Raw genomic sequence first — 23,398 nt, 5'->3', positions numbered from 1 at the left:
GGTTGACATAAGGAAAAATATGGATCTTATTTGCCATCCATATTCTGAACTCTATTTCTGACATTCCAGCCATTTGTTTATAAATGGCATCTTCTGTTGCATCTCCTTTGTCGTTCCTTGGGGGAGTTGATCTACTCTGATTATTCATGTCACCCACACTTTCACATGAAAGATAAAACACGATATAGCCCAGGATGAAGGAGGAAAAGGGGGAGATTGAGTAGAGGGAGGGTAATCGGTGGGACCTCACCCATGGTGCATATTGCAAGGGTGCATGTCAAATCTACTAGGAGTACAGTATAAATGTCTTAACACAATAATTAATAAGTGAGGTGAACGCTATGTTAACCAGTTTGATGTAAGCATTCCAAATTCTATATAAAATCGCACATTGTACCCCATAAATACATTAACCAAATGTTTGCAATTGTTAAAATTGTCTACTAATGAACCTGTAGGAATCAAGGGAAAAGCTATGTTATAATTTAATATGAGGCTTAGTGAGATGGTTGTGTGCATGAATATATGTGTGTACGTGTGTATATGTACACGTATAAAAGCAGTGACACTCTCTGTTGATGAAATGGGCAGGTAGATGAGTCACCAGTTATATTGTTGGTGTACCATGACTTTAATGATCTGTTTGGCAGCATGATTTCTACGTTTGCATGTGACCTACCATTGGGTATTTCTGCCACCTTTTCACTGTCCCTCACCCACCTACATGTACTCACTTTTGTTTTTTTCCAATTTAAATTTCAGTTCATCTTTAGAATTTTTCTCACATAGAGACCATTATCTTGCATGTCTGATCTTGTTTCAGTCTTGGCTCGGCAGAACCCAAACCTATTAACTCCATTTCTGTGCCAATTGTACTCTTGCAGCTGAACTTGGCTATAGAAAAACACAGACCCTTGCTGGCTGATCTCACTTTATATGTCTCATGACTTACCTGGAATGAGCCCTAATGCTCCATATTTTTGTAGTCCATTCACTCTCATTCTGCTACTTGACCATTTTATACTTTCACGTCTTTCCTTAGGCTTCTATTAATAGTACCCTCCCACATCATCACTTAACAAATAATGTTGAGTCCCAAAAGTGTGTCCACAAGTTCCTCACTACCCAACCCACCCTGCCTTCATCTTTCTGGTGTGTTTTCTCTTCTTTCTCTCCTTTTACTTAGGGTTGGTATTTATGACCCTTGTAAGGGCAGCTCTTCCAGCTAAGCATTCACTTCCATCCCCCCTCAAGGCCATTGCTCTAGAAATCCACTTCTCCTTCTCTTCCATTCTTGCTTTGTTCTTCCTCTGTTGGATCTTTCCATTGGCATACATAGATGCTCTAATAAATGATGAACAAACTAAACTGACACCCTACATTGCCCTTACTTCCCCCGACTTATAGCCCCTTTCTGTTGTTTTTGAACTATCTTCTATTCCTCTCCTGTCACTTTTGAGGTAGATAGCATTGCCTTAACTGTATGTCCATATTACCCAAAGCAATATACAATTTTAATGCAATCCCTATTAAAGCACCACTGTCATACTTTAAAGATCTCAAAAAAATAATACTTCATTTTGTATGGAATCAGAAATAAACCTCAAATAGCCAAGACATTATTTAGAAATAAAAACAAAGCAGGAAGAATCATGCTACCAGACCTCACATTATACTATAAATCGATAGTGATCAAAACTGCATGGTACTGGCACAAAAACAGAGGGGTAGATACTTGGAACAGACTAGAGAACGAAGAGATGAATGCAGCTACTTACCATTATTTTATCTTCGATAAGCCAATTAAAAACATTCAGTGGGGAAAAGATTCCCTATTTAACAAATGGTGCTGGGTGAACTGGCTGGCGACCTGTAGAAGACTGAAACTGGACCCCACCTTTCATCATTAACTAAGATAGACTCTCACTGGATTAAAGATTTAAACTTAAGACATGAAACTATAAAAATACTAGAAGAGAGGGCAGAGAAAACACTTGAATGTACTTGAAGAAATTGGCCTGGGTGAATATTTTATGAGGAAGACCCCCCGGGCAATTGAAGCAACACCGAAAATACATACTGGGATCTGATCAAACTAAAAATCTTCTGCACAGCCAAAAATATAGTAAGTAAAGCAAGCAGACAGACCTCAGAATGGGAGAAGATTTTTGCAGGTTATGTCTCTGACAAAGGTTTAATAACCAGAATCCACAGAGAACTCAAATATATTAGCAAGAAAAGAACAAGTGATCCCATCTCAGGATGGGCAAGGGACTTAAAGAGAAATTTCTCTGAAGGAGACAGGTGCATGGCCTACAAACACATGAAAAAATACTCCTCATCTTTAATCATCAGAGAAATGTAAATCAAAACCACTTTGAGATACCATCTAACCCCACTAAGATTAGCCCATATCACAAAATCCCCAAACCAGGGATGTTGGCAAGGATGTGGAGAAAAGGGAACCCTTCTGCACCGCTGGTGGGAATGCAAACTAATACGTTCTTTTGGAAAGATGTTTGGAGATCACTTAGGGATCTAAAAATAGACCTGTCATTCAATCCTTCAATTCTTTTACTAGGTATATATCCAGAAGACCAAAAATCACTTTATAACAAAGGTATTTATACCAGAATATTTATCACAGCCCAATTCATAATTGCTAAGTCATGGAAGAAGCCCAAGTGCCCATCGACCCATGAATGGATTAATAAATTGTAGTATATGTACACCATGGAATATTATACAGCCTTAAAAAAGATGGAGACTTTACGTCTTTCATGTTTACATGAATGGAGCTGGAACATATTCTTCTTAGCAATGTATCTCAAGAATGGAAGAAAAAGTATCCAATGTACTCAGCCCTACTATGAAATCAATTATAGCCCAAGAAGAGGGGAAGGAAGGAGAGGGAGAGGACAGGATGGCAGAGGATGGATAATTGGTGGGACCACACCTATGGTGCATCTATCCAATGTAATAGGACATTGGATATTAAATAAATTATGATATAGCTATCCTATGAAATACCAGGCATCCATTTAAATAGATGTGTCTTTGCCTCATTGACATAGAAAGGCAATGCATGGTTAACTGAAAAAGACTGCAAAGGATACATACAGAAATGATAATACTTATCATCTCTTGTCAGCATGATAACTGGAAATCTTACTGTTCTATATGCATTTGTATATTTTCTGCAATTTTGTCTAATTATAACTATTATTTTATATTGCAAAAAGTGTGTGTATATAAAACCAAGTTGTTGGTCTTTTAGAACTAGCCAAAGAGAAACTTTCTGCTTTTTCTTCTTATTGGTCAGGAATACTTAGCTTGGAGTCCATGAATAGACTTTCCATGGAACCTGTGCACTCCTTGTAAGTGACATGTTTTCAAGCTTGCATATGCGCATTTTAAGATCATCCAAGCACTTCCTCTTCTCACCCTTACAGCAACATGCTTTTGTGTTTATTTTTGATAAAACAGAGAGAGCTCATTTTCCTTGAGCCTTCTACTTTTTGAACGTTTCTCTCCACGTTTTTCTCTAATGTTTGCCTCCTTGGTCTCAATCCCAACTGAGTTGAGATAATGAGAGGGCCTAGGATTAAGCCACCCTTATCCAGTGGCTTATTTTTAACTCTAACTCCTGTGGATATCGCTGAGCTCTGGAGTGCCCCATTTATTATCAATGTTTTGTCATGTCCACTTTTTCTTAATCCTCATTTAAAACATATCTCAACTTTATGTTTTTTGAAATATATACAATGCCACTAAATTCCCCTTACCTCTAGGATCATGGCTCTAACTATTATTTCTTAGAATTTCTTTCTGTCCTGCCGGCCTCATCATTAATAGTTAACAAATTACCTCCATTTTATGAGTGGGCATCTTTCCTTTTATTTTATTTTAATCTCACTTTTGTAGGGTAATAGAATGAAGAGATTGTTATTAAAGCCATCACATTGGATGCCAGGGCGTCAATCACAAATTAATTCCTTCTGCTATTGATCTTTTCCCTTGATGACATAATTTTGCCTTCTACCTCTATTATTCATGAAGAAGTTTTGTTATTCTCATTGATCTGTCTACACTCCACTTCTTGCAGTAAGACTTCTATAGTATTGCTATAGTATTGTTGTTATTAGCTTTGAAATGGCCTAACTTAAATTACACTTAATAACGTGGGATTGTTAAAGATCTTTAAACTTCAGTGTTGGTTTGCCTTGCTTGTTGACAGATTCTCAATACCTATAGTAAGTATTGGCTGGCATAGTTGAACTAATAAATCATTGTTTAAATCTTCCTTCCCTGATGCTTTAGCATGAGGAAGCCCTTTAAAATACATATGAAGTGGTCTGCCTTTTGAAGTTATGCATTGTTGGTTGCTGAACGTCTTCACACGATCAGATGACCATATTGACAGGCATATCACAGACAAGGTTGAAGCACTTGATTTGGGTGGATTCTCCTGAAAATACTTTCTGTCCCTGAGATTCCTGTTTAAGTTATAATCCATCTTGAAAATTTGCTGCTATTTAAACAGAAAGCATAATTATGTTATATAAAATATAAATGATCCTAATAACATGTGGGAGTGCTCACTCCTTACCAGGAACTGTGCAAAGTAAGTCCTATGTCTCTCATTTAATTCTCAAAATAGTCACATAAGTTTACAAGTCTTATTGGAGGAAACTGAAGTTGAAGAGAATTTTTAACTTCCCCATTGTCACAGGTAGTAAACTTCAAGAGACTCGGATGCCTCTTAAATTACGGCATTATACAGTAATCTGCTGGTGACCAGATCTCATTAGAAATAAACAAGTTCACAAAAATAGAATCAATATAGTTTCAACCAGAGATGCCAAAAAGTATGCCTTTTTGCCTCCATTCTTCTGTCGCCCATAACATCAGAGGGAATCACTGGAAGGGACAGGGTGAAACTCAATTTTCTACAAGAAATGAACAAAGCTGCCTAATTCACGGCAGTTTGGATTCTACCACTGGATTTCACCTTTCATATTTTGTTGAGTTCCCAGATCCCTCATAAAACCCAGTGCTGTTCTTTTAAGAGTGGATTAATCTCTTCTTTTTGCTTTAACTTCCTTCTGTTCATTTCTGCATTTTCCCACTTAAAACTGTATTCAATTTGCTTGTTGTTTACCGAGTTGGCTATGAGAAGGTTGGCTCTATAAATGATGCTAATTGGGATTACTAACTAATAATTAGAATACTTACCATTTATTGAGTTCTTACTGTATTTTAGGCTCCTGGATTTATATGGGTTATTATATCCAATCCTCATTGTATGGATGAGGAAACAGACAGTGAGAGGTCAGGTGCTCTGCTCAGGTCACAAGGGGTCATGAGAGGCTGAGCCAGGTTTTCAATTCCAAAATCGAATTGAATTTCAAATCAATTCCTGTGCATATATCTACTCTGCAATACGCCATTCATGATCTACACTGATGACGTATTTGTCACTAGAAGTTCATGTGGTTTTTTTTTAGGTGACTAATTTACCACTAGGTTGTAACAGCTTAATGTACTGAGATGATCTGATCATTTTTCTATTTAGGTTTAATTTAAGGCAGCAGAGAAATTCTCATTTCATGTTGTGTGCAACCTTTTTGTCAGATGAGACGTGACCTTATTTTTATCCTTTGATCTTGACTTGTGAAGGAGGTTGTTAAAATGAATGATGTCCCACCACCGTTGCCTATTTCTCTGATGCCCAATTTTAAATTAGTTTATATTTCTGCCAAGGCAAAGGATATTTGAATAACAAGGGCATAAATTATTATAAAGGGTAAACTTTATTTCTGATTCTCGCTGCTACTCAGAATTGTGAATAACAAATTGGGGAGACATGATGTGTTCAAGTGTGACAGATTATTTTCTTGGGATATAAATGTGAGTTTTAATTTAAGGTAGTAAATACTCGTTATAGACAGAAGAGAATGGAAAAGATAATAAAAAGGTTGAAGATCCACATAGTTCCATTACTCAATTACTTTAAAAAGTGTTGATACATTTTGCTCCAATTACATATTTTCCCCATGGTTACACTGATTTAATGTGTCGTTTAGAGCTCTTGCTTGTAAGGTGATTTTTGAAGATAGTGAATGAAGGGCAGCTTATAAAACTGATGGGAAGGGAATTGGGGCACCAGAATTTGGGATGGGCAATAACCACAGGTGCCCTGGTTGGCCAGTAAACAGGAAGCAGGATGCACGGGACCTTGATGTGACTGGCCAGCATGCTGCTGACATCAGGGCATGACACCGTAGCCTTGCTCCCTTCCTCTCTGCATTTCATCAAGATTCTGAGTGCGAAGAAAGAGCATCTGATTGGTTGGAAGGGTACATTATGGTCATGCCCTCTCTTGCACAGGGCAAGGGAGAGGATTTGACCCTTTTACTTTTCAAAATGAAAATGGTAGCTGATATTTACTAACTATTCTGAGTGTGTTCTTGCTTTTCTTAAATTAACGTATTCAGTTCCTTACAAAAATCCTATCAGGCAAATAGTATTCATATCCCCATTTTATAGTGGAGTAACCAGATGAGGCCCAGAGAGGTGAAGTAGCTTACTGCCTCTGGAGGAGGGGTTCCTGGGCAGGAACCCAGAAATCTGGCTTTAAGGTTGGATGCTACTACTCTGCTCTGATGAGCCTCGTTGTGGGGCAGGAGAGGCACGGAGCATCCATCCAGTAGGGTACAGTGGAATAGTTTCTGAAATGAAAGGCCTACTTTTAGAAAACTGATTGATGAAATAGGCCTGATGTTTATTACATACACTTGTTTTCTTACTTTAGTTTTCTTCCACCAAAATTACATATGCTTTTAATATTTCCACGTAGTTTCATGTGTTCATATGGTTTTATACATCTAAATAGTGACTGGTTTTGAAGACAGTTCATTTCAAAAATATCACAAGCAAGTTGTGGACTGACTCCTTTGGACCTGTCTTCCTTGCCTGTAATGATAACTAATATTTGTTGAGTACTAGCCATGTACTGGGCATTCTTCTAAGTTCTCTGACATGCTCTGGCAGGGGAAAGGCGGGTTCCATCTCGTTACTTCCAGGTGGAGGTAGAATCCAGATTCCCCAGTTATACTTCTGTTGTCTACCACGGGGGAAACCTCCTTAATTTCTGGGTGGGGGTTGAAGTTCCAGCTTCTCATATGGTCTCTACGGACGATGTGGCAGGGACAGTTTCCTTACTCTGGGTGATGGAAAACTCTTGATGCTCAACTAGGTGTCCTTTAATAGCAATGCAGGGGGCAAAGGGAGCCGTGCCTGTTCTTCCATGTGCAGAAGGAAGTCCAAGCTCCCCCTTATATGGTCTCCACTAATCCTGCAGGGGTCCCCATGCCAGCTGGCAGGGTGAAGGTCCTTGCTTTTATGCCTGGCCTTCTCTGATACCACTCTGCTGCTGGGGGCCTTGCCTCATTGCTGCCTGAAGAGAGTGGAAATCTAGACTCTGCCTGAAGAGGGTGGAATTCTACACTCCCCACTTAGCTTTTGTTGATGTGGTTGGGGGTGGAGGCCCCGGCTTTTTTCTGTGGCATTTTGACTGGAATGGAGAGTTTATTATCTAAATGTGCCTTGCGAGGCTGCCTCGTCCTCTCCTTTGCCTAGAGAGAGCAGGTTTTTGTTGGGGATTTTTTGTTCTACATTCATTGGTATTTCCAGGTTGAAGAGATATCTGGTCTTAATACAGACCAAGAGCCCCAGGGTATTCAGTACCACATTGTTCCTTGGGTCCAGATTTTCCTTCGTTTCTCTCATTCAGACTCTATGTTTGTTTGTAGTGTCTAGCTGTACTTAGTGAGGGGAATAGGAAAAGTACACCTGCTCCATCTACCTGGAGACAGAGGTCACCTCCATCATTTTCAACTTGATTTCATCATGTCCCATCTGTCTCTTCTCTCTGCAGATACCTGGAGCTGGAAAGCAGTGGCCACCGGAATGAAGTCAGGCTGCATTACTGCTCAGGCACCCACCGCCCTCACACGGAAGTGTTCCCTTACATTCTGGCCGATGACAAGTGGCACAAGCTCTCCTTAGCCATCAGTGCCTCCCATTTAATTTTATACATCGACTGCAACAAGTCAGTGCAATATCCTCATTTTGGGGAGTGAAAGATTCTAAGACACAACTGTCCACTCATGCTCTTTCTTTGATGTTTCTTTTTTTGCAGAATTTATGAAAGGGTGGTGGAAAAGCCTTCCACAGACTTGCCTCTGGGCACAACACTTTGGCTGGGACAGAGAAATAATGCACATGGATACTTTAAGGTATATTTTGGACAAAATCTGAGCATAAAGTGTAAATTTAAATGCTTGATCTTCTCATGAATGTGGAAAACTACATCTTGCTTTTTATGGTGTGAAACAAAATGATTTGATTTATATTGTTTTTTTAATTTGTGTCTGTTTCTGTTTGTTTTCAAGTTCAGATTAATATTAGGGTACAAGTGATTAGGTTGTTGTTTGTGTTTGTTAAGTATAGGTCAAGTTGTAGTTGAGCCCTTCGTCTAGGGGGTGAGTTTATATCCTTACTTTATTCCCAATGAGAGCTCACCAGTCTCTCTCCCTCCTCCAGCCTCCCTGCCACTTGAATTTAATTGTGATTTTCTCTTATGTGGGGGTGTAGTTGTTTATCCACACTCCTATATCCCTAAACTCAACCAAAAAGAATTAGAAATTTTGAGCAGACAAATACCAAGCATGGAAATTGCAACATCAATATAAAATCTTCCAGAAAAGAAAAGTCCTGGACCAGATGGTTTCACACCAGGATTCGACTACACCTTCAAAGAGAAGCTCATACCCATTATTGCATAACCTTTTCCAAAACACTGAGAAGGAAGGAATCCTCCCCAACACATTCTAGAAAGCAAACATTACCCTGATACCAAAACCAGGAAAGGACCCAACAAAAAAGGAAAACTACACACCAATAAATTCATTAATGAATATCAATGCAAAAATATTTAATAAAATCCTAGCAAACATGGCCAGGTGCGGTGGCTCATTTCCTATAATCCTAGCACTCTGGAGGCTGAGGCAGGTAGATTGCCTGAGTTCACAGGTTCAAGACCAGCCTAAGCCAGAGCAAGACCTTGTCTCTAAAAATAGGCAGGCATTGTGGTGGGCACCTGTAGTCCCAGCTACTTGGGAGGCTGAGGCAAGAGAATCATTTAAGCCCGGGAGCTGAGGTTGCTGTGAGCTGTGATGCCATGGCATTCTACCAAGGGCGACATAGTGAGACTCTGTCTCAAAAAAAAAAAAAAAAATAGCAAACAGAATACAACTGCACATTAAAAAATTATACATTATGATCAAGTGGGCTTTATCCCAGGGATATAAGGTTGGTTCAACACACATTAATCAATAAATGTAATTCACCACATAAACAGAAGCAAGAACGAAGGCCATATGATCTTATCAATAGATACAGAGAAAACATCCAAAAAATTCAGCATCCTTTTCTGACAAGAACATTCAAGAAACGGGCATAAATGGGACATCTCTTAACCTGATACAGGCCCCGTATGACAAACCCACCTCCAATATCATACTGAATGGAGTCAGACTGAAAGCATTTCCACTTAAACGCCAGAACCAGGCAAGGATGTCCACTGTTGTTTTCTGTTTCTGTTTTTTTTTTTTTTTTTTTTGGTTTGTTTATTTGTTTTAACCTGACTATTATATTTCATTTTGCTGGCAAACATTATTTTCTCTTCTTTTTCCAAGGAGTTTGATCTTTCACATTACTGGGGTGATCACAAGGCTGGATCAGGGCAGTTAACATGTCATTCTTGAAATTAATCATTAAAGTAAGAAAAATCTAAAATGTCCACATACAAATAACTGTCCACCACTGAAATATTATCTTTGATGATACTTTTACGGGGACGTTGATAGCAACTGGAAAACTTTTTAGTATTTATTATTCATAGTTTCTTTGTGCTACAGAAAGTAAGAAAGAAATACACATATGTGTACAAATCTGTCAAAACAGAAAGCAGCCGTAGTTTGTATCTTTTTCTTTACTATGTACTTAAGAGATAGCACTCCATGGAATTTCATCCTTGGAAAGGATCTAAAACAGGGGTCCTTAAACTTTTTAAACAGGGGCCAGTTCACTGTCCCTCCGATCATTGGAGGGCCAGACTGCGGGCCCTGGGACGAGTCGGCTGCTAAGCAGGACAGGCAGTGGTGGCAAAAACACACGGCAGGCTGCATGTGGCCTGTGGGCTGTAGTTTGAGGACGCCTGATCTCAAAGATCCATTTAAATAGAATTGCTGGACTGCAAGCCCATAGCATAACCACTTTCCCCCAGTGACTGTGACAGTGTCTACAATAACAGAAGTGGCTCAACAAATGGTAACTACATCAAAGAATGGTAGAGTGTGAGTCCAGCTCATGGATCTCAAGGTGGTGTAGGTACTAGCAGATTTTAAATTTTGTTCTAAGCAAAGCTTATAACTCTAGGAAGATGTTTTAAAAACTTACTTAAACAGTGTTCTCTGGAAATTGGGTGTTTTAATTTTATTCTGTCTATTCCTAACCTTGCCAGTCTTAATACAGGGTCATTTTCCCTCTTTTACATAAGTATAAAATGCTCAGAGAGGTGAAGCAACTTGCTCAAAGCCAGGCAGTTAGTAAGTAACACAAGTGGAGAATTGATTCCATGCTTGCAAATCTGAAGCTCGGTGCTCCTTTCCCACGAAAGGGATGGCAGATGTGTGCTGTGAGTGCCAAGTCTCTCCTCTGTTTAATCGTGAATGTCTTTCTCATGTAGCCTGGATGTGGCCTTAGAATCCTCACACATCAATGATGTGTACGACTCTAGGGGTCACTGTCCTTATTGCAGTCTGTGAATGGTGTCCAGTAGAGCTGTGCACTGTGCAAGCAACCTCACTGTGTGTGGTGGTGGCCTTGTTTTCATGTTGCTGTTCTAAGTGGTAGGAGTTTGTTCACAAGTTGCCTCCTCAATCCAGGTGTAAGCAATCAACAGATCCTGTAACTATTGCAGAGTATACTGAAATAGTTATTATTCACACCGACACATGCTACTAATCAGATGAAATGTCGAAGATATATTTACCAGTATTCTGCTGGTAAATCTTTCTAGGTCTACTCAGAATTGTCTTGACGTTATGTTGTTTCTGTTGCCCCTGTCATTAGAATCTCTGATTGTATTTCTCAAAGGGATAAGGTGAAATGTCAATTAAAGAAAACATACAGGGTGGTCATAAAGTCTGTGATTAATTTCCTTCATGGCCACCCTGTATAAGATTGAGAAAGGAAGGTGGCGTGGTGGATAAAATGGGCAACTGAAGTGTGTCTGATAACCTCCTTGCCAAGCTACCTTTGGCCTTCACTTTAAGAGCCCAGCAAGCTGGGAACTAATACCTTGATGACTAAGGGTGCATGCAAATTTTGCATATAAACATGTGATGAAGCCTTCTGTGTAAAATGGGTTATTTCATTTGGCAGTTAAAAAAACTTCAGGCTGAACTTTCTGTCCTCCTAAAGACTCATCACTAAATCTTATTGTAGCTGTTTAATTCTATTGTCCCTTCTGAATTGAGAAATTAGTTTTGAAAGATCCAACAGAAAAACAAAAAATGCTCAAATGAACATGCTCTCCTGACTCAGTTTTCCTATCTTTTTATTTTAGTTGATTACAGTTAATTTAAAATTGGTATCAGTTTCAAATTGGGGAAACCAGAGTGTTTTTCAGATTGTTTTGTAAAGGTCATTTTTGAGCCTCACTTCAGTGGCTAACTAAAAATAACTTCCTAGAACAACACAACAATTGCCTCTTAATTATATCCTGACATTTAATCTTAAAGCTTTAAAAATATTATCAGTAAAAGAGAACATGGGTAATCAACTATTTTGCTTGATGAATTTCTTTCCTTTTGGTGTGAAGTTGAAGTAATGTATTAAGACTCTTTATTCAGGAATTTTGGAGAGTCTGTTTTGTAATGTTTTCCTTCATGAACTTGACTCTTGAACATAATTTGGGTAAATGAAAGTAATATGTCTTTTTTTTTTTAATTTTTCACATGCAGGGTGTAATGCAAGATGTGCAATTACTTGTCATGCCCCAAGGATTTATTGCTCAGTGTCCAGATCTTAATCGCAGTAAGTCTATTATTTCTTGCACTGTGCAATTCCTATAAATTAGTTGTCAGCATAGACTTAATCAGATTTAACCCCATTACAGAAACAATTTGACCAATGTTGTGTTTGTAATTCCAGCCTGTCCAACTTGCAATGACTTCCATGGACTTGTGCAGAAAATCATGGAGCTGCAGGATATTTTAGCCAAAACATCAGCCAAGGTAAAAACTACTCAGAAATACAGCGAGGAAGTTCAGAAATCCTTGAAGTGCCTAATATTTTCTTTTATAACCATAGATTTTCACCTTTTGGGCTTTTCTTATACTATACTTCTTGGTAGGACTGAATCTAAATTCCTGCTTAAGGAAAGGGCTTATAAATATTCAGACCTTAGCTACCTGTGTAACAAATGTTTCAGTAAATCAGGAGGGGGCAGATTACCTGGTTTATACACTGCACACTACAGTAAGAGTTATTGTTTAGTTTTTAGTATTTTTTTTTTTTTAGCTTTTCATTATAAGCAAGGAGGTGGGAGGACAATATTAAGAATATGGACACCAGAATTGTGTCAAGGAAATGGTCCCATGAATGCTTTTTATCGCTGTGTTACAATTGTAAGATTATTATATGAGATTTGCCTACAATTTCACCTTTTACCATGTTGTATGGTGTATAATTTGTTTTTTATATGATACAAATTCTGAATTGTATTTTTTCATTTGAGTAAATATACTGATAAAATTAAACTTTTTTTTTTTTAAGATGGAAAATGCTTCCTGCATTTTAGGTGATGCCATTTTGAATTAGTCTTTAATTTGTGTCTTATTCTGTTTTTTGTTTCTAAGGCAGGGAACCAATTTACCACCAAAGGAAGAGGAGGAAAAGACTCTTTGTTTTTAATTAAAGGCTTAAAAAAATATTTATAACAAGTGGTTCATGGGCACAGCCATCATTATAGCTATGCACTGGAAAAATTTAGATGTCTGCTTGAAGTGTTTGCATTTCTGTGGTGCTGGAATGGTGAACAATGTAAACCCCTTCCTTTGTGTCACAGCTGTCTCGAGCTGAACAGCGAATGAATAGATTGGATCAGTGCTATTGTGAAAGGACTTGCACCATGAAGGGAACCACCTACCGAGAATTTGAGTCCTGGACAGATGGCTGTAAGAACTGCACATGCCTGGTATGGCTTCCATCTGAGTTCAGTCTGAGTGAACACAGATTCCTCCACTCTTTAAAAATTTATTAAAATAATGTAATCATGAAAATTTTAAGACCCATTTCCTCAAGACCCAACACCAATGCGCCAGCAAACCTGGTCACATCTAAACAATTGCATGTTGCATTATTGAAGATGCTTTTTAGCCTGTAAAGATGATTATGGTTTGGGAATGCTATAAAATTTAAGTTCATTGGTATACAAATGAAGTTAGCAATTTAAATTAGGTAAGGTGATTCCTGAAGGATTTGATCCTGTTATCCTTGACATTTCCAGAGATTTTCCCCTTGTGTTTTTATTAATGCATATTAATGAAGCTAAATTATACACAACGTTAAATATTTTGCCCAGATTGAGCAATATAAACAAAAGATGGAGTTTAAATAAATGAGACCATCACTAATAGTTTACTAATATAGTGGAATACATGTCATAGAGTATAAATGAATATAATTTTTCTAATTGGTCACTAATAAAGTAGACTTTTATTGCATTATTGTTTTCAATAATGTGTGCATTTTCAAAGAGAAGTTCAAAACAGATTTGGTTTCCGTGTGAACTCATCTTCTCATTCTGAGAAGAAGTCAAAGACCTACATGAGTTCGCCTTTGAAAAAAATGTCCCCAAGTTTATTCACTTTATTGAAAAGAATATCATGTTCAGAAAAAGATCAAGAGGGGTTCAGAAATAACTGTGTATGTTAGGTATGTGATTTGGGGGGCAGTTATGTGAAAATTATGGCATTTTACAAATGCAGTAAAGCCTTCCCCAACTTGTTAAATGGGGATAAACATTGACTGGACGTGATACAGTAAGGTTGGTAAATGGGAAGGTCTGGGCAGCCAGCTAGTACCTGGGAGCTCTGCATGACCTACGGGAATCAGATTCCTTGTAGTCCTGCCTCAGTTTAGCTCTTCCTGATGGTGATTCCCAGCACTGCCTCGTCTCCTGGTAGTGGTTGTCCTTGGGGAGCTTCTTCTGGGTGTTGAGACTGGGACCTCCAGGATGTCAGCAGCTGTTCCAGAAAGCTCCTGGTTTGTTGGTTCTTATTTTATGAGTAATTTGAGGATGTTTGGGTGTGCCAGTTTTACCCTCAGCCTGCCACATCCCTTTCTGATTGTGCCCTTCCCTCCACCATGTTCTTATCCACATCCCAACAAAAGCTAAGTGCTCTAGCTGAGTTAGGATACATTGCTGGGTAGAAGATGGAAGCTACACTAATTGTGTTATAACTCAGCTTGTATTACTGTGGGTCTCTGTATCATGGGTTTTACTTTATAGTAATGCAAGAGGATAGTGGTATTTATGACATGTTAAGATATAGACTCAGAAATCCTTGAAGACTATTAATCTCCCACTTGGAAATGCTTTAACTATTCTTTTCTTTTCAGAATGGAACTGTCCAGTGTGAAACTCTGATCTGCCCGAATCCTGACTGCCCACTGAAGTCTGCTCTTACGTACGTGGATGGAAAGTGCTGTAAGGAATGCAAAGGTGAGCAGAACTTTTATGATGAAGACTTCCTTTGGTGAAAACAAAGCTTTGTATGATAAATATTCACTCCTCATTGGTGTAATGTGAGGCAAGATAAGTAGCTTTCAGACATTTTGGAGATAGTAGGAATACGTTCTCTGTTCTGGTCAATGAGTTCTTCTACATTTGAAAATGCTATTTTTCTTTTCTAGCAGGAGGATTGTATTTTTCTTGGAGGAATATATTCAGTATGGTGATGGTAGTAGGAAAGGTGTGTAAGATGTGTAACTTACTGGAAAGCATTTCACTTGTTGTATTATTTGACATATGTACAAGGATAAAGAAGGGTCCATACTCAGTATAATCTCCAAGGAAACCCATGATGCATGTTGAAGTGACCTTCAATAGCTGAGGATACCCTGGTTTCTTAGGCCAAACAATAGGAATCCACATTATTATAGGATCGTCCAGTGTGGGTAGGGACCTTGGCGTTACACTCAGAAAAAATGTCTCATACTTTATGAGAAAGCTTTCTTACCTTTTAGGAGTCATGGTCTAGTGACTCATTCATTATGTCAGGAAATGCTTTCAATCATCTCTAATTATCCTTAAATGGGTTCTAATCATTCATTAATTAACAGAAATCATTTTATCTATACTACTACTATTTTAAAGGCTTCGCTTAAAGCCTGTTAAAAGGAGCATTTAAAATACTTAGCTATTTTTATATAAAGGAGTAGTAACTTATATGAACACTAAGTTGTTAGAACATCTTTAGAATATATAGAGCTGTGTAAATGCAAACGTATACCTGTGTATGCACTCACAAAGACATACAGGGAAAGGAGGGGAGGGAAGGGAAGGGACGGAGAGAGGAGAGAGGGAGTGAGAGATAAAGCAAAAGAGAGAAAGGAGGCCAGGGAGGGGGAAAGGAAATTACCATTTGCCTTTGCTGGGGTGTTTTTGTTTACCCTGTTCCTTTACTATTGCCACACCTTACTCTTGCCTACATTGTATCCAATGTACTACCCCTGAGAGTGACAAGTTAGCAGAGCAAAATCAGGAATTTGCCTGGTAGTCCTTGGGAATCCTCAAGAATTCTTTATATTTAATTTTATTAGGCTTTAGTTGAAGCCCAGTCCCTTTCATGAACGTGTACTAGCTTAGTCAAACAGATGTGGCAGAATAAGAAAGGATTGAAAACAATTGTACTTATGTCACTGGCTAATATCCTTGGTAAGAAGTTATCTGAGTTTCTTCCTGGACTTCTCTTAATAATGAGAAGCTTAGTTTTCTTTATAGGTAGTTGGAGGTAGGAAGAAGAAGAAGAAGAACCATACCTATGAATTTATATTCAGAAATTTATACTTTCATTTGTCCTTCTTTCCACCAATAATTCTATGTTGTTGTCTACAAATATGATTTATTTGCCTTAAATGATCTTATTAGATACAGGCTGATTGGAATAATGGGCCATTCTGCTTGACACATTAGACTGAAAGTGGCAAGTTTCAATTCTGATCTTACTGTCTCTGTTAACAAGAGTAAGCTGCCCGCTAGATCAGACTCATGCTTGAATTCTTCACAGCAAGAATGCAGTTAGACCTCACAAAATGATAAACTATTTTGAGATTCATTAATGAAGAGTGTTTCTGGAAGATTTTGGTGTTAGTGATTGAAAATCAACTATTTGCTTCATTTATAAAATAGCAAAGCTGGAAGTAAGTAATCAGTGAAAAGATAACAGCATCACTAGGGAAAACAAAAAGCTGGAATACTTCAAGCCTCTCCTTGTACACAGCTAAAAGATAATAAAGAAAAAGCAACTTTGTCTTTCTGGTCATATCCAGTGATGCAGCAGATAAGTGCCATGGAGTGTAGGGTTTATCTCTATGTTTACTTGTTATTTAGAGATGTGAACTTCTTGTTTTAATGAATTTAACATTTTACTAGAGCTAGCAAGACATTTCACTCCACACCCATGGATTCTTTTTCCCTAAGGGAAGTAAGTATTTAGTTCATATGGTGAAAATTCTTAGAGATATTTTGAGAATGAGTCTCCTCAAAGGATCATGTTAAAACAAGTCACTAACAATATTTCAGAAAATGTGCTCCTGAAAAATCTGATACAAGACAAAGAACATGTCAAATAAATAAACAAGTCAGTCGTCCCCTGACTGACTTGTTTAGATGGTGCCCATTTTCATATGTGCTGATAGTGGGAGAAGCCAATGGTTCCTGGGTCCATGATGTCTTGCATGGGCGTGTGTGTGCATAACTCACTGTTACACAGAAAGAGAAACAATCTCATTTTTCTATGTTAATTTTCCTAGTAGCATCACTGTTACAATTTATGAAAACTTAATTTTAGTGGAAAAGAGGTTAATTTCTATCTTTTTACTCCTCTAACTGCAAATATAAACCCTCCTTCTGCTTCCAGCATTCATCCTATCTTTGAAAATCTTCTGCTCATTTGCCTTTTTTTTTATTAAGTCATTTGTACATAGATCATAAATACATTTATGGCATTATGGGATTCAATGTGTTGATTATTTGTACAAATTGGAGTGCTTACATCCTACTAATCAACATACCCTTCACCTCATTTACCCAATTACAGGATTAAGACATTTGTGTTCTATACTTGATAGCTCTAACTTAAGGTGACCAGATTTTAACATTGGTAAAGCAGGACACCATTGACTGGGGAGGGGGAAGGGTTCTTAATTAAAAATTTGGTCTATATGGAGCAACAAAATTTTTCATAGAATGCAAAAATAGTATTGTAAGATATATTTTTTAATTTCAACATAAGTACAATTTACAAATACAATACATTAAAAAATTATGTATAGCATTATTTTATTCTTTGGCATATTTCTCATTGGAGTGAATTTTTTTTTAGTAGATTGCTGTTGTTGTTTAAAAGGTCATGAATTCACAAGAATTCACAGAATCTTGTGAATTAACAAATTCACAAGAATTTGTTAAATTATATTCCATACATAAAATGGCTTTTAAAATCTCAACACTTAATTGTGATTTTTCTGACGTCCACACTTTATTTAATGTAGAAAAAAACATGTTTAGTCGCAGCATTATTCCTGGTAAGGACAGCGCGTATCCCACAATTTTTAGTGCATTACTGTATGGAACATGGTTTGTTTCAAAATGATGAAATATTTCTAACCATTTGTTCTCTATTGTGATTTTTGCTGATGCTCAAGATTTAACCTTTTCCTTATCAATATATTTTTTTAATCATGACACCTCATAAGTCATGTCATTTTCAAGGCCCATGCTAGACTTTTTGCCGCCACTATAAAATATAAATAATATGAGTACTGTCTGCTAAATTCATGAAATAAACAAATAAATTACTTACCTAAATTATCTGCATAGCTGATTTGTTGACATCACTTGTTTAATTAGCACTAGCACGTAGTACAATGTGTATTGTCTGAGAGACAGTTACAAAATGTTTTCGTAGTTGCCAATGCCAAAAAATGCCATTGTTCATTAAGTCCAAATGATGGTGGTTGAATTCTAACAACTGATCAACAATGTGAACTTTGATAAGCAGTTCTCGATAATCAGTTCTCAACAATTGCTTGTTATTATTAAAGTTTAACATTATAAAATTAATAAAAATAATATAAAACTCATATCCTGGTGAAATAGCCACATGGCAGCCTAAAATGGTCTATTCCCTTCCTGTTTGTTCTCCCGCCATTCCCTAGCTTGTCATGCATTCTTTCCAAAAATTGGGACTTTTTAAAAATGCCATGGGACACAGGACAAATTGCTAAAAATCAGGACTGCTAAAAATCTGGTCACCTTACTGAGTCTAACTTGTACTTGCAATATGCTCCATAGGTGTGGTCCCCCTAACAACCCTCCCTCTATTGACCCACCCCCCTCTCTTCTCCTCTCCCTCCCCTTCCCTCCTTCATCCTAGGCTATAGTTGTGTTTCATTTTTCATATGCAAGTATGAGTGATTGTAAATTGGTTTCACAGTAGTACTGAATACATTGGATACTTTTTTTTTATGACAAGAATTGATGAAATATATTTTTTGGTGAGAACTACTTAAATCGATGAACACTTAGTTGTTTCTAAAGCCTTTGCTTCTGAGGACACATGTTCTAGGAGCAAGTGCGTGCAGGCACAGCTTTTTGGTGTGTTTCGTGGAAGCTTTCAGGCTGACTTCATCAGAGTTGTTTGTAGAGTCCTGGGCAGTGTTATTTACAGTTTCCTTTGTATTTTCCCTCAGTAACTTCCATTCCAGCCCTTTATCTGACTCTAAACACTGATGAATAGCAAGAAAGTTGTTGTTCTGGGAAAGAAATCACAAAGAACCAAGCACGTCCCTTTCCTTTACTTGACTATGCATAAAGAGATCATTGGGAGACGGGTCCACACTTTTCCTTCCTCTGCCGTGAAGCTCTGTGATGGAATTAAGCAGTCAGGAATGCCAGTGCCAAATCACTGAAGGAATAGTTCACTACGATAATGAAGCCATAGCACCTCTGTAGGTTATAAGCACACACTTTATTCCTCACTCGATCTTGCAGCTCTACAAGTAGGCATTTCCTGCATCTTCCTAGGAAGGAAGATTGCATGGCTTGTCCAGGAACGCATGATTACTTAGAGGTCCCAGAGAAATTCCATCTGGAAGTGCTGTGCTCTGCCAACTTGTGTTCTTCTTTAAAAGCATCTCTTACAATAAACCCAAGCGATCTGCTTTCATCTACCAGTAGCTGAGCTCACCAGCGGTGTTGCGGAGTCCCAGCTGAGTCCCAGCAGCACCTGGTCTTGGCCACTCAGATTCTCCCTTTGCAGAAACTGTTCTGTTTCCTTTGTCCTAGTCTTAGGCTCTTAGCAAACAGTGAGATTCAGTGACACTAGCTTTGAGCTAGCTCTAGCTCCAAAAATGTTCTGAGTGACTTCAACTATGAACTAGAATGAGTTAAGATAATTAAAACACATGAAGTCTCAACTACCAAGTCTTTAAAAAGCAAAGGTTTATCAGAAAATAATTGGCTCAAGTTCTAGGAAATAGAAAGTTATTAAAAGTCACTGAAAAGAAAAAAGAATACTTAAATTTTTGAATATTTCTGATTATTCCAGATAAAATCTTTAGTATGATGTTGGACAATTAAGTTTGCAACTTGTTCTAGAAAAAGTGCTCCACATCCTTCACTGCTAGGATCACCTTCAAGGTACCCCCTTGGGAAAGTTGCACTGACATCAGCGCCAGTCCACCTTGGAAAGCAATTTTGGAACTCTTTTTCTAGAATGGCCATCAGAGCTGTTGTTGTATGAAGATCTGACAATGAAAGTTGTGAATTTATCCTAGAAAAAGTGCTACACACGTACTTCATTACCGAATATTCCTACAGTCACCAGATGGCCAGGGGAGTACGCTGAAGGTTACGGCAGTCATTTTGCTCAAGTCATCTAACCTCTCATGGCCTCAGTTTCCTCATCTGTAAAAAGGAAATAACAATTATATCTACTTCATGTAAAGATTAAATAAATAATAGATATAAAATGCTCAGAATAATGTTAACTGTTATGATTATTGTTATTAAAATAACCATTCATGTTTTTATTGATAAAAACACAAAGTAGTGAAATGGTCTTATTAGGTCAAATCTTAAAGCTACCCAGGACCACAGGAGATCTTCAAAATAGTCATTTGCTTTTGGGGGTGAGGTTTCATTACTCCCAGTTTACAGAGGAATAATGAAACTGGGTAGACTAAGCAACTTCACTAAGATCAAACAGTAGTATGTAAGGCAAGATCTTTTTTTCTCCCTCACATTGTGTTCTGATGTAGGGTACTACTTTTCCCAAGGCCGTTCTCTGGATCAAGGTTGACACTGAGAACCAATTTCTTATTAATCTGTACTTCTGTGTGTCTGGCATCTTTCACTTAGAATCCTGTTTGTAAGATTTATCCATATTTTTGATGCAGATCATTTAGGCATGTTGAACCATTTTGATTTAGATGAGGATCATTTATACTTGCCGGTGCATATATTTTATTTGTGTTAATGTGCAACATGGAGACTACTGTTGTGGAAGGGCGGTTAGATGGTTTGCAGATTTTGATTATGTGAATAGTACTAGAAACATTCTTTACCTGTTTTTGGACCTTGGTATGCATATATTTCTGATGAGGATTGAGTGGAATTCTCATGAGTGGAATTATTGGGTTATAGGGTAAAACTGTCTTGACTTTAAGGCAAAACCATTTTTCCAGTTTCCAAAATATTTATACTAACTAGTTCATCATCTTACCAACAGTGTATGCAAATTCCAGTGGCTCCACATCATCACCCACATGTGGTATTTTTGGTCTTTTTTATTTTAGCTATCCTGGTGAATGATGTTCATACATTATATTGTATTGCAGCTTAAATTTGCAATTTCTAGGTGACTAATGAAGATGAGCACCTTGTCATATATTCATGGGCTTCTTTCATTAATAGTAAGTAATAGGAAATGGGAGTCAATGTTTTACATGCACATTCCAAAGAGAAACTTTTTTTCTGAGACAGAGTCTCACTATGTCACCCTCAGTAGAGTGCTATGGTGTCATAGCTCACAGCAACCTCAAACTCTTGGGCTTAAGTGATTCTCTTGCCTCAGCCTCCCCATGTAGCTGGGACTACAGGCATCTGCCCAAACGCCCAGCCATTTTCTGGTTGCAGTTGTCATTGTTGTTTGGCAGACCTGGGCTGGATTCGAACCAGCCATTTCCAGTGTATGCTGGAAGCTTAGCTGCTGAGCTATAGGCGCTAAGCCCCAAAGAGAAATTTTTTACTTGCTTTTAGCAGGAGATGGTGATTTGGGAGGTTTGATTCTTTTATTTGCAAATTAATATGGATGAGTCTAGCTCTATCACTTAAAATACATAGCAAAGTAGGGGTAGAGATTAAATTATAGCCATCCCAAGTATTTGGGGATTTTTAAAAGGGGGATGGTAATTTAGTAAAACTAATTTGGAGATTTCTGAATGTAGGTTCATGATATTTGAACAAAAATATCAGTGGATCAGTGGAATATAATTTAAGAAGAATCTCTTTGCACTGAAAGAAAAGAAGGAAAAACATAATTTATATGGGCAATGTTGAAAAAAACTTTGGATATAGTAACCAATAAATGTAACTGTCTCCACAATTATACTGGAAGCCTGAAAAATATTCAGGACATGTCAGAAGGTCTCATGCATGAACACAATTATAAATGAATAGGCATTGCAGAGACACAAGGGCTGCATGATCAGAATGCCCACGGTGAGGGAGGGGAATAATGTCATAATGAAATAGGTAGAAATAGCAATCAAAGGGAGTATATATTGTTTGCCTTATCAGATAAAATATTTTTAGGATACGTAGAATATGACCTGAAAGTCATATGGATGATTTATTCTTCATCATGAAGAAGATGGTATTCATCAGTGCAGAATGTTATATCACAGGGAACAACTGAATGAGCTGAAAGTTAGTGGGGTCCCTGTATGTCATGGGTGCATTCTTGGTATCGATTCAATCCTTTCTTGCTAAAAATGTCTTGATTTAGTACTTGAAATAATGAAATTATAGAATTAGGTCACTTTTATAATTCTGTAAGTATGTGTGATGACTGGGCCAGAAAATAGTCCATTTGTGCATTACTTTCTTAAGATAATGAGCTTACGATAAAGAGTGTTTTCACTAAGGACAAAGATAAGTTTTATTAAAGAGAGATTTCATCAAGATAATTCTGTATGCTTCTTAAATACTGTACTGTCATTAATTTTGTGCTTATTTTTTAAACATAAACTCTTCAAAAAGGCATTTGGCATATTACTACCTATTAAACATTATAGAAACTGAGAAATGTCAAAAAGTTAGTGGAAAAATACTGAAATGACAATATATTAATAAACAAAAATAATTAACAATAGTGCCTTCAGATTAATTACTGTGAGACACCACATGAAACATTTTAATGATCTTTAGAAAAAATATAAATCTACCGTTAATTAGTCAGCTTATAGCAGAGCGATGCCAGGGGAAGGTGGGACAGAATCACAGGGCGATAGCAATGTCACAGTGACTTAGCTGCTGTGTCCAATAGGCCAGTCTCAATAGTATGAGTTGTTTTAACTTTGACTATCATTCTTTTCTTCCTAATCCTTGTACGATAATTTTAATGTTTTAAATTAAAAATAACTCATGAGTATAAAAATTCAAACCACACAAATAGGTAAAAAATAAAACAAAAATCTCCCTTCCTTTCCCTCCTCCACACACTGAGTCCTTCTTTGTCCTTCCAGATGAGTTTTAAATGCATCCACTAACATATGCCTCTGAAGCATTTATACATATATATTTTTTGTAAATGATAGCATACATTTTCCTGACCATTATTTTTTATTAACAGTGTATGTTGGAGACATTTTCATCTCAAATAAAAAATGCTGCATATTATTCCACTGTATAGTTTATTATAATTTTATTTCTTCTCTCTCAAAGGATAATTTGGTTGATTCCATTTTGTTTTTATTT

The 23,398-nt window shown here is 37.4% G+C and overlaps 1 protein-coding gene across 4 annotated transcripts in view; it reads left to right on the top strand.

The window, feature by feature from the left end:
• The window catches only part of NELL2 (neural EGFL like 2), a 346,450-nt gene that overhangs the window by 87,266 nt on the left and 235,786 nt on the right, over window positions 1-23,398 (top strand). For all 4 annotated transcript variants that reach the window (XM_012807497.1, XM_003793552.2, XM_003793551.2 and 1 more), the window contains 6 exons: window positions 7,940-8,113; window positions 8,204-8,300; window positions 12,093-12,165; window positions 12,283-12,365; window positions 13,199-13,327; window positions 14,755-14,857. In XM_012807497.1, coding sequence (XP_012662951.1) covers window positions 7,940-8,113; window positions 8,204-8,300; window positions 12,093-12,165; window positions 12,283-12,365; window positions 13,199-13,327; window positions 14,755-14,857 — 659 coding nt within the window. The remainder of the gene's footprint in view (window positions 1-7,939; window positions 8,114-8,203; window positions 8,301-12,092; window positions 12,166-12,282; window positions 12,366-13,198; window positions 13,328-14,754; window positions 14,858-23,398) is intronic.

Source organism: Otolemur garnettii, unplaced genomic scaffold (assembly GCF_000181295.1).
Source record: "Otolemur garnettii isolate 467f Iridium unplaced genomic scaffold, OtoGar3 scaffold00070, whole genome shotgun sequence".
In the NCBI taxonomy this organism is placed as follows: domain Eukaryota; kingdom Metazoa; phylum Chordata; class Mammalia; order Primates; family Galagidae; genus Otolemur; species Otolemur garnettii.
This window is presented reverse-complemented; position numbering and strand designations above follow the sequence as displayed.